General features: G+C 52.8%; 1 protein-coding gene across 1 annotated transcript; it reads left to right on the top strand.

Annotated features, from left to right (window-relative positions):
* Positions 1–1,246: 1,246 nt before the first annotated feature.
* Mrgprf (MAS related GPR family member F) lies at positions 1,247–9,845 on the top strand. The gene is made up of 3 exons (XM_021169015.3): positions 1,247–1,435; positions 4,251–4,365; positions 8,130–9,845. Exons 2-3 carry the CDS (start codon positions 4,318–4,320, stop codon positions 9,111–9,113), a joined length of 1,032 nt encoding a protein of 343 aa, XP_021024674.1. The 5' UTR covers positions 1,247–1,435; positions 4,251–4,317; the 3' UTR covers positions 9,114–9,845.
* The last annotated feature ends 3,188 nt before the right edge of the window (positions 9,846–13,033 follow it).

Here is a 13,033-nt window from a genome sequence, read left to right as displayed (position 1 = left end):
TGGGCTTAGGCCTCCCCCGGCCTCCCAGTGTAAACAAGTGGCCCAGCTGGGACACAGCTGACTGCTCTGGTGGAGGAGGCTGGGTCACCATCCTTCCCTCCTGCCTGCCTAGCCTCTCTCAGCCTCTAGAATCTCAGAAAAATCCCTATCCCCACCCCCCCGCCCCACCCCCAAGTCCCAGGAAGCCAGCTGGCCTCAAACAGGCAACCATCCAAGGCTCCCTGCTCTCAGGTTAGTTTGGTGCAAGGGACAGAGAGGTTTCTTCATGGGCAGAAGGAGGAGGCTCCAGCGCAGGTGCAGGAAGAGGTCTATTTCTGGGCTCCCTGTAAGATGCCCACAAGGCACACCTCCTCCAATCTGGGCACTGTTCACTCCCATAGGAAAGTGTGGCATTCCCTCAGGCTTCTTGGGTCATGAGAAAGTTGGCCCAGGGCAGAAAAAGGCCTCAGCACCCCACCCTCATGGCCAACCCTCTGCTCCCTCCATACCCACCCAGGCTTGGGCTCCATGCCCTGGCCACTAACTTTTTCCAGGACCCCTTCTCGTCGAGGGGGGGTGTGTGTGACTCATCTTCACTGAGGAGCGCACGCACCAGGCATGGTTGCTCGCCAACTTCCCTGCTCAGCCCAAGTGAGCAAGGGCTGTAATTTTCCATTTGCGACATCTGATTGTTATTAGGGCTAGAGAGAAGGGAATTCCTGGTTCCATAGGCCCCAGGGGGCCCCCAGGAAGGTTCTGGGGTGGCAAGGGGGATGGGTTGGTGCCATCTGGGTCATGTGGCCTTCTCTCTGACACTTCTCCCCCACTCTCCATAGGGTTCCCTCACCTGCTGCTTCTTGGCTTCTCTGTGCCAGTCCCTCAGTCAATTCAAATAACGGAGAAGACATTCCCCTATCACCTCCCCACGATCACCACATGCCCTGAAATGCCCACTGGAAACAGGCTGAAGGCACCAAGCAAGTGAACAACCGGGAGCTCCCTCTACTGGGGCAGCCCTCTGGAGCTGCAGGATACTAGATACTAACATCTGGACTCCTGCCTCAGTGCTCAGGCCAAAGTGACGTCATCAGGCAGAGAGATGAGTTCCCAGTGGGGTTGGGAGGAAGGCTCCTGAACTGGGCATTCCTTCCCCAAGCCTCATCACTGTTCAGCTCCTCCTCCTCCTCTTCCTCCTCCTCCTCCTCCTCTTTTTTCTCCTCCCCTAGCTCTCCCCTCCCACTTCTGCCGGGCCTGGAATTGGGTTTGGGGCGGGTTCTGTTTCCAAAGCCATCTCCAACAGGCAAGGCGGGTGAGGGCTCGTCCTCCCTCCACCCTGAGCCTGAATTTTCCGAGGCTCCAGGCAGTACTTGGCTAGCCTGCTGCCCGTGGGTCAGCAAACTCGAGTCCCAGGAGAAGATCTCTACGAAGGGAACTCGGAGGATCAGGACAGCCACAGGTAGCACTCTGGGACCCAGGGACTAGGGGAGGGAGACCAGGGACAGGGGCTGCAGGATCAGGATCAGGGGCTGTAGGGTGAAGGCTGGACAGGGCAAGCAATTGAGATTGGCAGCCTCAAGGCAGGGAAATGGCCACTGCCATGACAGGCAGCTTGCAGAAGTCCCACCTCTCTGAGAACAGAGCTATGAAACCCTAGAGTAAAGCTGTTCCCATCTAGAAGACCTGTTCCACTCCTCCCACAGGTCTGAGTATCCCAGGGATAAGGAGGCTTTAAGAGTCCCCCTCTTGTGTTGCATCCCCTGATACCCTACTCAGGTGACACCCTACCTCTACCCCTAGCCCCAAGACATCCTCCAATTCCAGCCCCCATCTTGTCCTTCTGAGGGTGGGGGCTCCCTATCCTTCCTTCAACCTTACATCCAAGCCGGGTTTCTGGAAGAGTTTGAAGGGAACACCCAGTGGGCGATGGTCCAAGTGCAGAGTTCTGGTTCTCATTGCTCAGGGATGCCGCTGGCCATGAGGACAGCAGTGGGCAACTCTGTTGGGGGCATTTGGGGATTAGCAACACAAGGTAAGACAACTGATAGTCTCAGCTTCTTCCTCTCCAGCCAGGCCTGGTGCTGGTGTAGGCTTCACATGAAGCTGTTTGCCAGAGAATTCTGTTCCCCCTCAGAGAAAGTCTTCTGTCAAATTGTGAGCAGAGGCTTGAGTCTTAGGCAGAAACACAGGCTTTCTGTGTAACCCGGACAGCAGCAGACTGGCCAGTGCCCAGGCCGGGTCATAGCTAAGGCATGAGGAGAGAGACTGGGGTATGGTGTAGTAGAAGTGAAATGACCAAGACAGCTCCTTTAGGGCTGGTCTGTCCAACTGTCAATCTAAGAAGGTAGACAGGTGGCCCACTGTCGGTTTGGAGAGGAGGAGCTAGGGGTGCAGTCATGGGAGCCTTTTCCATGGGCTTTAGTGAAGTGGGTTCTGTCATGGCCCAGATCCTGCCCAGAGCACATGTATTCACACACATCCCCATACACACATCCTCATACATGTCACACACACACACACACACACACACACACACACACACACACATCTTTAATATGGCCCATCTGGGGTCCACTTGGCTTCTGGATCTCTCTGTGTGAGTGAATAACTTTGCAAATAATCTGGAGTAGGACAGTGACCATGGATAGAGACCAAACCAGTCATAGAGTTGACCTGGAAGCATATTCATCTGTCCCACGGGGCATGTGTCTAGTTGGAGGTTCAGCCTGGTGGGATGAAAGGTCCCCTGAGTCAGGACATCACTGAGGGAGAAAGCTGGGAGTAGCAAGTATCAGAAAGAGTGGCATCAGTAGAGGATGCTGGGGGTGTAGGTACCTAGAAAACCTGGGTTAGCTTCCTTGTATAGCTACGAATGACGCCTGGTGGGAGGGGGCACACTTTGCATCACCAGCAGTTTGCAACCTCTCTGCACAAACATCACTCATGCCTACGTATTCAGGACACCCAAGTAGGTCCCACAATGAGCCACTCTTAGTCGGGGTACACCAGAAGGAGCACACAGGTAGAGGGCGGCGGGTGGAGGGGGTGGATAGCCAGGGCGGAAATGGGCTCTGTACACTGGTTAGGAGCATGTCTGTGGGCCTAGGAACACCATCCAATAGAAATGAAGGGTTGGGGGTGTGGCCTAAGTCCCCAACATCCTCCCACCTCCCACCCCCGCCCCTCCAGCCGAATGAGGCCTAGAGTTAAGGAGGGGGCGTGACACTTGCGCTGACTGGACAGCCAATGGGTGGACGCAGCTGCCAGGGCCACATATCCAGGAGGGAGGAGGCAAGGGCCGTGCTCGTGGCGGCTGGGGATACGCCCTTCTTGAGGAAGGAATTTCTGAGGAGTGGAGCAGTGTGCTGCCCACGTCCCTGTTCAGGGAGAGGAGGGTCTGACAGCCGGCCGTGTCCTGAGTCATAGCTTCAGACCTCCCACCTGCTCTATGTGCAGGCAGAAAGCAGGCTGCAGATGGGGCTCAATTCCAAGGAGACCCAGGGTGGATATATTAATGAGCTGTGGCCTGCTAGGGTGGACCAGTCTCAAGCAGGGTCCACCTCTCTCTAGCTTGTCACGCAACACATCTCCAGGCCTCCAGATTGGCTGAATGAGACTGAGCCCTACACCCAGCCTGGAACCAGGGCCACCACAGCAACTTCTTGGTTTGCCACCTCTAAGTGAAGCTTACAGGAGACAGCCACTGACAGTACACAGATCTTCAAAGTTTCATTAGGTGCACCATCTAAAACAAATGAAGGCCTGGGGGTGTGGCTTAGTTGGTAGATGATTGTGGAGCATGCACAATGTCTGTGATATGATAAAGCAAGACCCAGCAAAGGCCTCCTCCTCCAGGAAGCCCCTCTACTGTAAAGAATCTGTCCTGTGTCACTCATTTCTAGGACCGATTGCTGAACCCTCTATCCAAACACAAGGGAGGTGCTCCAGGTATGGATGCAAGGGAACCCACCATGCACGTTGAAGAAACATTCTGGCCCAGACTCGTTGCAGTCCAATGAGAAGAGAAAGGAGAAAGAGAGTTTTCCCTAGGGAGTGGCAGTGAGGCTCCGGGAGCCAGGCAGAGTCCGATCGTGAGCCCACAGGCAGGAGGAGCAGGGAGGGTACAAAGTTTCTGCCTCAGAGGGAGTCAGGGTAGCCCTTCCTCTGTGGTAAGAACCACAAGCCTGAAAGGCCTAGGGGGCTGGGGCTGAGCTGGGAGGTCAAAAGATTCTGAGTGGGGAACCAGGACTGACTCCACTCTACCCTCTCTCTAGGCTTTTGCTAGGCAGGAACACATACTGCTGAGCTCCCAACAGGAGCCTGGACTCCTCACTCCTGGAGATGGCCGGAAACTGCTCGTGGGAAGCTCACTCCACCAACCAGAACAAGGCAAGTATCATGGGCAGGGGGTCCTTAGTCTGTGGGAGCATGTGGTTGAGAGGGCCACACAGCCCAGCATCTCCTGCACTCACTGTCCAGGTCTGCCCTCCAACCCTGAGTGAGTAGCAGGCACATCTGGACTTTGTGACTAGGTTAACTGGTTCCTCTGAGGCCAGTGCCATCATCAGAGCTGGCACTGAGCGTCCCAGGAGTCCCTTACCATGCTGTCTTTGAGTCATTGTTTATCAGTCTTGAAAGGTCTCACTTCCTCCCCCTTTTCTTCCAGAGATGGGATGATCACTGTTCACTGTTCATGGTCAGACCAGGTCAGACAGCCTCTGCCAGTTCCATAGTGGCACATCATCTGTTGTGTGTGCCATGGAATTGTGCCACACTGGGCCACCCAAGGGGTGTGTTTTGCTCCAAGTCTGGAAGCATGAGCCACGAATGGAAATCTGCAGCTGGCTCTAACCCCACCTAAAGCTCACACAGTACCCTAGGATGACCCATCACTTTTCTGCCCAGCCCTTGCTTCTTCGCCCTGGAAAAGTGTGGATTTCCCTTTTTAAGTTGGGTTACTTCCTCATCCCAGCCTCCCCTAGACTTGAGAAAACTAAGGCTCATGCCAGGATGATACCTAGAGGCAGGGACTGGGCATGCTAGGAGGTATCCCAGAGTCCCTAGAGAAGACAAGGCCCTGGGTGGGAGCAGACTCTGGAGTGGTGATTCACAGTGTAGTGTGGGGCTGCAAATAGTAGCTCCTGCCCAGAACCTCACCAGTCCTTCCCATCTCTCATGCCTGTCTCCCAGCCCCAGCCCACCCCCCACCCCCACCCAGGCTACCAACACCCATTGAGGGACTGCAGACTTTTCTAGCTAGGTGATACACAAAGGCTTTGTCCAGTCCCAGAAAGCCAGCTTCTACTGCTGAGCTGGTCCACAAAGGACAGAGGTCTGCATCTGGGTCTGGTCCAGTGAGTCAGAGGCCTGGGGCAGCAACAGAGAAGCTCCAGGAAAGGGGAGCAGAGAAAGAGCTAGGCAGCTAGGTTTAGGGGTGGACAGAAGATGTTAGCCAATGAATTCTTAGAAGTAGTCAGGTAGGGACCAAAACTGCATAAAGAACTTGTTCTGGCAACTCAGTGTCTCCCTAAATTTATACAGCATCCATAGTTCCTGCTTGTAAATTCCTATGGACACAGCCAGGCCAGAGGATACTTCTCTGTATCTGGTCTTTGCTACTTTGTGGGTTCTTCTCTTCTCACCCTTTATTTTTCCCCACCTCATTTCACCCCCTAACACTAGGCAGGAGATAATGAAAAATAAAGGGGGAGAGAGAGATATCTCCAAATCTAATCTATTTCCTTTAGTTTCTTCTTTGAGCATTATTATTAACAAACTGCAACCAACTCCCTTGAACACCCAGCAACCACCAACCCCACCTAATGGGGCCCTACCATTTATATAACCTCTAAAAACTTCCCAGAATTCCAAACATTACAAAATCACAAAAACTATCTGCAGCAGGCAAAACCATGCCTCTTCTAGAGCACGAGGCAAATCATAGTCAGCTGCTGTGAAGCAGACTTACATCCCTACACCTGGGGTTAAAATGAAAGTGCATTTTATAATATTTCTGTGTGTTTTTTAAAGAAACCTAAATTCCAGAATCCTCACTAAACTTCCCTTTATTAGAGAATGTCAGCATAAAGCATTTTCTCAGGGCCCAGCTTTCTGCCAAGGCCATTTGGAAGGTGGCAGCAAAGATCTTGCCCCTAGAACTTCCTACTTCCCTGAGCCATGAAAACAGACACCGGACATAGGAAGAAAATCCTGGGATAGATTGGTGATGTCTGCAAGGAGGAGGGAAGCAATATGCATAGGGCAACCTTTGTGTGTGTGGCAATGTGGGGGCTCTAAACAACCTGGAGAACAGAGTAGCACACAGCTGGCTCATTGGCTCATGGTATTGGCTCACACGATTGTTTTAAAATGTTAATCCAGAAATATCAAACTATTTCACGTTACCATCCATAGAGGCAGGTTATCTGGGATTGAAGGAAGAACCACCCCTCTGCCCACAGATCCTCCAAACCCTCTGGCTGGAGTACAGCAACTGCTCACTTGGCTAGGAAGGTGTGCCCTTGGTTTTGCTACTGTGTCCCTGCTCCCAGTTTCTGACACCTGGCCCAGGGTCCTGAGTCAGCTCAGCCCTCAGTGCTAGCCCTGGTGCTCAGTAGGGCTGAGCTCCTCTGCCCTGCCCAGCTGTAAAATTCTGAGCCTCTTCTTGAAGCTTAAACACTGATCACCACTAGAAGCCTCTCCCAGGTACCCCCTAACCTTCTCATTATCCAGAACCCCAAAAGGCAGCCCTGGCCTAGCAGAGGGCAGCTGCCTCTAGTCCAACTGTGGCATAGAAGCCAACTCCAGCTAGAAGCAAGGTCTTTTGTTTGTTCCCACTCACATCCCTTTCTAATGATTTTATTTCTTTAGGAATAAATACTTTCATGATTTAAATTTGAAACATTATCAGAACAATTCGTGCACACATCTGCTATCCTGTCCATGATCTCTGTGATCATTTGGTACTGGGAATTGAAGCCTTAGACCTCCACATGCCGGGCAAGCTCTGCCCCCAAGCTTTATCTCCAGTCCTCTATTAAAAAGTGTGTGTGTGTGTGTGTGTGTGCACGCGCGCGCGCGCGCGCGTGCACACGAGTATACAGTGCTCTTGGAGGCCATAAGAGGGAGTCAGATCCTCTGGAGCTGGAGTTACAAGCAGTTGCCAGCCACTCAAAGTGGGTTCTGGGAACTAAACTTGAGTCCTCTGCAAGAGCAGATGTTCTGCCACGCCTGTCTGAAGGCTTTTATCTTGAGACTGGGTTTCATTACTTTTCCCAGCTTAGGCTTGAACTTACAATCTTCCTTCCTCTAAGATGACAGTGTCACATTACCAAGCCCAGCCTTCCATCTGTTTATTGGGGCTTTTTATTGATTTTTCTAATTCTTTGTGTGTGTGTGTGTGTGTGTGTGTGTGTGGTATGTGGGTATATGAGTATGTGTGTATGTGTGTTTGTGTGTGTGTACATGTGGTGTGAGTGTGTGGTGCGTGAGTATATTTGGGGTGTGTGTGTTGTGTATGAGAGTCTATGTGTGAGTGAGTGAGTGTGTGGTGTGAGTGAGTGTGTTCAAATGTGTACAGGCCCATGTGTGTTGTATATCTGTGGTTGGTGCATGTGGAGGCCTAAGGTTAACACGGTTTCCTAATCACTTCCCCCACTTTATTCTCTGAGACTGGATCTCTCAATTAAGACCAGAGCAGGCTGATGTAGGCTCATCTCCCCGGCTTGCTCAGGGAACTCCCCTCTTTCTGCCTTTTAAATAACAGGAGGGCCACTGTGCCCGCCTGGCAGAGACTGGGTATCTGAACTCTGCTCCGCACACTTGCTCAGCAAGCACTCCCCACCCCTCTGCCGTGCACTGCCTTCACTTGGCTATTTGGACCTGGCTGACCTGTGAGTAGCCCAGAGCTCGGCTCACCCTGTGGATATGCTGACCTGTTGGCTCTAGACTGAGAACCAGTGTTAGCCTCAGCTGGGGTCGGGGCTCCTTCTGCTCTGGCTTCTCCTGGGTTCATCATTCCATAGCCAGGGACCCAGGAACCCAGCAGACTCCACCTCCTGGGTAGCTAATGGAAACAGGCCCAGAAACAGGTCTGCTGAGGGCCAGGGAAGGGCAGGTAGGCTTACATATGTGTCCCCTTTGCACCTGCACAGATGTGTCCTGGTATGAGCGAGACTCGGGAGCTCTACAGCAGAGGATTTCTGACCATTGAGCAGATTGCTACGCTCCCTCCGCCGGCTGTCACAAACTACATCTTCCTGCTGCTTTGCCTGTGTGGCCTGGTGGGAAACGGGCTGGTCCTCTGGTTTTTCGGCTTCTCCATCAAGAGGACCCCCTTCTCCATCTACTTCCTGCACCTGGCCAGCGCCGATGGGATGTACCTCTTGAGCAAGGCCGTGATTGCTCTCCTGAACATGGGGACCTTCCTGGGCTCCTTCCCCGACTACGTTCGAAGAGTGTCCCGGATCGTGGGGCTCTGCACATTCTTCACAGGTGTGAGCCTCCTGCCAGCCATTAGCATCGAACGCTGTGTGTCCGTCATCTTCCCCACCTGGTACTGGCGTCGGAGGCCCAAGCGCCTGTCTGCTGGGGTCTGTGCCCTGCTCTGGATGCTATCATTCCTGGTTACCAGTATCCACAATTACTTCTGTATGTTCCTGGGCCACGAGGCCCCTGGTACAGTCTGCCGCAACATGGACATCGCCCTGGGCATCTTGCTGTTCTTTCTCTTCTGCCCACTCATGGTACTTCCCTGCCTGGCGCTCATCCTGCATGTAGAGTGCCGAGCACGGCGCCGCCAGCGCTCTGCCAAGCTCAATCACGTGGTCCTGGCGATCATCTCTGTCTTCCTCGTATCATCCATCTACTTGGGGATCGACTGGTTCCTCTTCTGGGTCTTCCAGATCCCAGCCCCCTTCCCCGAGTACGTCACTGACTTGTGTATCTGCATCAACAGCAGTGCCAAACCCATCGTCTACTTCCTGGCTGGGAGAGACAAGTCACAGCGCCTGTGGGAACCTCTCAGGGTGGTCTTCCAGCGGGCTCTCCGGGATGGTGCAGAGCCGGGGGACGCTGCTAGCAGCACACCCAACACGGTCACCATGGAAATGCAGTGCCCCTCTGGGAACGCATCCTGAGAGGCCAACTTCTGGGGCAAGGCTGCAGCAGAGAGCGGCCAGTAGCTTCCAGAGACACTCTGCCCGAGGGCAGGAGTAGGGCAGCTGCCCCTGTGCTGCCAGGGAGAAGACCTGCCTTAACACTCTTGTCAGGGGTGGCCAGGAGGCTGAGCAGCCTCCTTTAGACAGACCCTGTGGCCTCTGCTCCCCAACCATTCTGCTTCTGTGACTCAGTGTACCAAAGTTGCCCTTACCAGCATGGTAGGGTCCCTTCTTAACAGAAGCTCAAGAGGGAAGGCAAGAAGGAGGTCACCTCCTCAAGCGTGACTCAGCGAGCATCACCCTCCCTGGGCCAGCAGCCTCAGCCCCATCCCCAGGGAGTTGTTCAGCCTCCCAAGGCTGCATCAGAACAAACCCGAGAGAACGGTGCTATCTGGAACTGGGTCCTGTCCACTGGCATTGCACCCTGCAAACAAGCCCCTGCCCCTTTGATGAGTCACCTAGTGACTTTAATGGGATGGGATCTGGCCTTAGCAAGCCATGTGAGACAGAAAGGACCTTTTGTCACCATGGGTAGCTGACTGCTTTTCTGACCCCACCCACTCACCCCAACCAGCCAGCTCTGGGCAGCTGACTGCACTCAGCATCTTCCAGGCCACTGTAGTCCACTGCTAAGTCCTCAATCTCCTGTACCCATTTCAAAGTGGACTCTGGCCCCCTGGAGGCTGCCACCACGATGTCACTCATCATCCAGCACAGTGGCCTGTGTAGCCAAAGGAAGTTTTATAAAAGATAATAAAGTATATATCAATACACATTTTTTTTAACCTTGCAGTGAGGCAGGTTCAATGTCCAGTGTCTTCTCTGTGTCCCACAGTGAGGAGATCCAGGGACAGCTGGAGTCCAGGGTGGGTGGCCATCTGTTCCTTTCCCCTCACTCTGGATCTCCACTGGTTATCTGGCCACACCGCTGGGCTGCGCTTCTGCTCTGCCTGACTCTATCTATACCTAGGCTTCTGTATTCTGTAAGGATATGTCGCCTAAAGAGTTGCAGTCCTCCGTAGAAAGCCAGGAAGGGCAGGAGGGCAGGGGGGGCAGGGAAGGCGTGAGCAGCATACTCACCAAGGGGCAGGGATGCTAGCCATACACCCTGAGTCCATTGATCTTTATTATAGGCTGCAGGATCCCAGGGCACTAGCATTTAGGGGTAGTAGCTAAGTCCACCAAGGTCATGTTCCTGATGGCCCATCACCAAAGCCATGCTGATCTGTTCCCTCCAGAGTGTTCCCTGCAGCCTCCACCCTTGCAGCAGAGCACTGAGAATGTGCATGTGCCACAGCTACAGGGATGGTCTCAGTGCCATGTGGGTCCTGGGGGTGCCTGGCTGAGAGGTCATCTGGAGTCTCTTGGCTTCCCAGAGTCTCTTAAGAGTCTTCTTAAGAGCCTCCACCCCAGTCCTCACACTTGAATCCCCTGGGAGTGAGCTGTGGCCTACAAGGGGCGTCCCCACCTAGGTCCAGCTCAGCCTGTGTACAGACAGCACCTGCTGAGAAGTAGACGGCAGGGTGATTCTGTGCAGTGCACTGAAGTCTTGTGGAAGAGTAGGCTTTTCTGTACTCCCTCATTAACCCTTTCCCAGACCCCTTACTCCATGCTAATGGAGAAGAAGATGCTAAGAGGACTAAGCCGTTAGAAACCACAGAGGCCCACCATTTTCCTCCACTCTCCTGGAGTGTTTAATTATTAAAGTGGGCTCCAGAGGGGCTGGACAATGATGGGGCCATCAGGTTTCCTGCAGCTCTCCCAAGCCGCCTTATTTCTGGGGGTTTCACAAAGGCAGGACTTCCCCCCTAAATTCTGCAGATTCTTCGGCCTGAAACCCCAGAGCAAAGCCATTCTCCACCATAGGACAGCAGAGAGCCAGGGCTCAGGACCATAACTCCTATTAAGGTGCTGTGTGCCTGTGAGGGCTGTTACTCAGCGGGACCTCCCAGCAGCACATGGTCGGGTGGAATGGAGACAGGAATATAGGGCAGATAGCGCTGTGCCTCTCATACTTCCTGCCACCCGTAGCTCTGCAGAACTAACGAAGAAGAGGGGCACTGTCAGATAGAGCAAAAGGAAAATGAGGACAAATTAGAAAGATGAAGAACAAGCAAGCCTCAGGAAAGCTGAGATCTGCCACCTGCAAGTCACAGGACCTCAGTTCCCAAGCCCCATGCACAGCTCCCACAGGGGCGGTGGCATGCATCTGAGCATACGATGGGGAAGGAGAAGCAGGGATATGCTCAAACACAGCAGCTCAGGAGGCAAAGTTCTTGCTATAAATCCATGTCTCCAGCACCAGCGTTAAAAGCCAGGCATAGGGTGTGTGTGCCTGTGACCCCAATTCTGGGGTGACAGAGACAGGAGGATACATGGGGCTTGCTAGTAAGTCAGTCTAGATAAATTAACAACAAGCTTTGGGTTCAGTGAGAGATCTCAGAAAAAGAAGATGGAGGGTAAAACAGGCAGGCTTCAGACATTGACCTCTGTCCTTCGCACATACCTGCACATCCATGTTTATACATATGCACACAGACAGACACAGCTGGCTAATCCCAAGCACTGCCGACGAGGGCAATGACTTGACTGTTAGGGACCTAATGTGTTTAACAGGCTCATGGCTGATGGTTTGGTGTAGGCCCCTGGGTGTCTCTACAAGGTTGCTCACACCAGTTGTAGGATGTCAGAGCTCACAAGACAATCACAGGGGGTCTTCTCACAGTGAACTCTAACCTTGATGTCTTTCATAAGCAAAGTGTTAGAGGGGTGCCAGGTGTGAGCTTGGCTATCGAAGTCCCATGTCAACCCAGCTAGGGCTGGCTGACTTGGAGCAAAAAGGGTGTGTTCTACAGAAGGCAAGGAACTGTGAGCCACCACTGCCCTCTCTCTATCTTCCGCCTCACCCAGAGATTCCGGTGCTTCTGCAGCCTTGGCATGGCTTTGCCATATGCCTACAGGGCTCTCATTTTTAAGAGTGCTCTCTCTACCCCCCATACCCGACTCTGTGTGTGTGTGTGTGTGTGTGTGCTCGCACACATATGAACGCATGTACATGTGTTGTAAGGTGTGGGGGTGTACATGCATGTGTTTATAGAGGCTGGAAGTCAACATTAGGTGTCTTCCTCTATCTTTTTCCATTTTATTTATATATATTTTTTACATTTATTCATTTTGTGGATGGATAGGTGGGCGCACACATGTGTAGGTCAAAGGGTAACTTGTGGGAGTCGGTTCTCTCTTTCTACCACAGGGGTCCCAGGGTTCAAACTTACGTAGGTGTCAGGCTTGGCAGCAGGCACCTTTACACACTGAGCCATCTTGCCAGCTACCCACCTAATTTTGAGATGGACTCCTCTAGGAGCAAGGAAGAGAGGCAGGGTTGGGGCAAGGCCTTCTGATGGGCTGGTTATGAAGACACAAAGCTAGAAAAGCTCTGGCAAACTTCTGGCATCGAACCATGGTGTGCAAAAACATTCTGTTGTAACTTAGCAAGGAGCTGGAGAACTCAGAAACAGCCAGGCACAGTTTACAAAACCCAAACTCCTGGGGAATGCTTGGATGAGTCAGCTGCCAGCCTGGAGTTTCCTGGCAATACAAGAGGAGACTCACCTACTTGGGCACACGATTTTTAAAAGCCTTTCTAATTAATTACACTGGAGCATTAATGAACATACAATCAAATCTATCCACATATTTCCGAGCCACTAAACAGCCACCCAGTGCCTGCCCCTCCCAGCCCAGGTCCACATGTCTGCCTTATGAGATTGGATTATTGATCAACCCTGTCAACTGGCCGTTCCCTATCGCATGACAGAAACTTCCATTTAACTCATTGTGGGAGTTCGGGGAATGTGTGTGAGGAAATTCAATAATGTAGAAAGTTCCAGAAGGGACCC

The sequence above is a fragment of the Mus caroli genome, unplaced genomic scaffold (assembly GCF_978045245.1).
Source record: "Mus caroli unplaced genomic scaffold, Mus_caroli_1 scaffold_8, whole genome shotgun sequence".
In the NCBI taxonomy this organism is placed as follows: Eukaryota; Metazoa; Chordata; class Mammalia; order Rodentia; family Muridae; genus Mus; species Mus caroli.
This window is presented reverse-complemented; position numbering and strand designations above follow the sequence as displayed.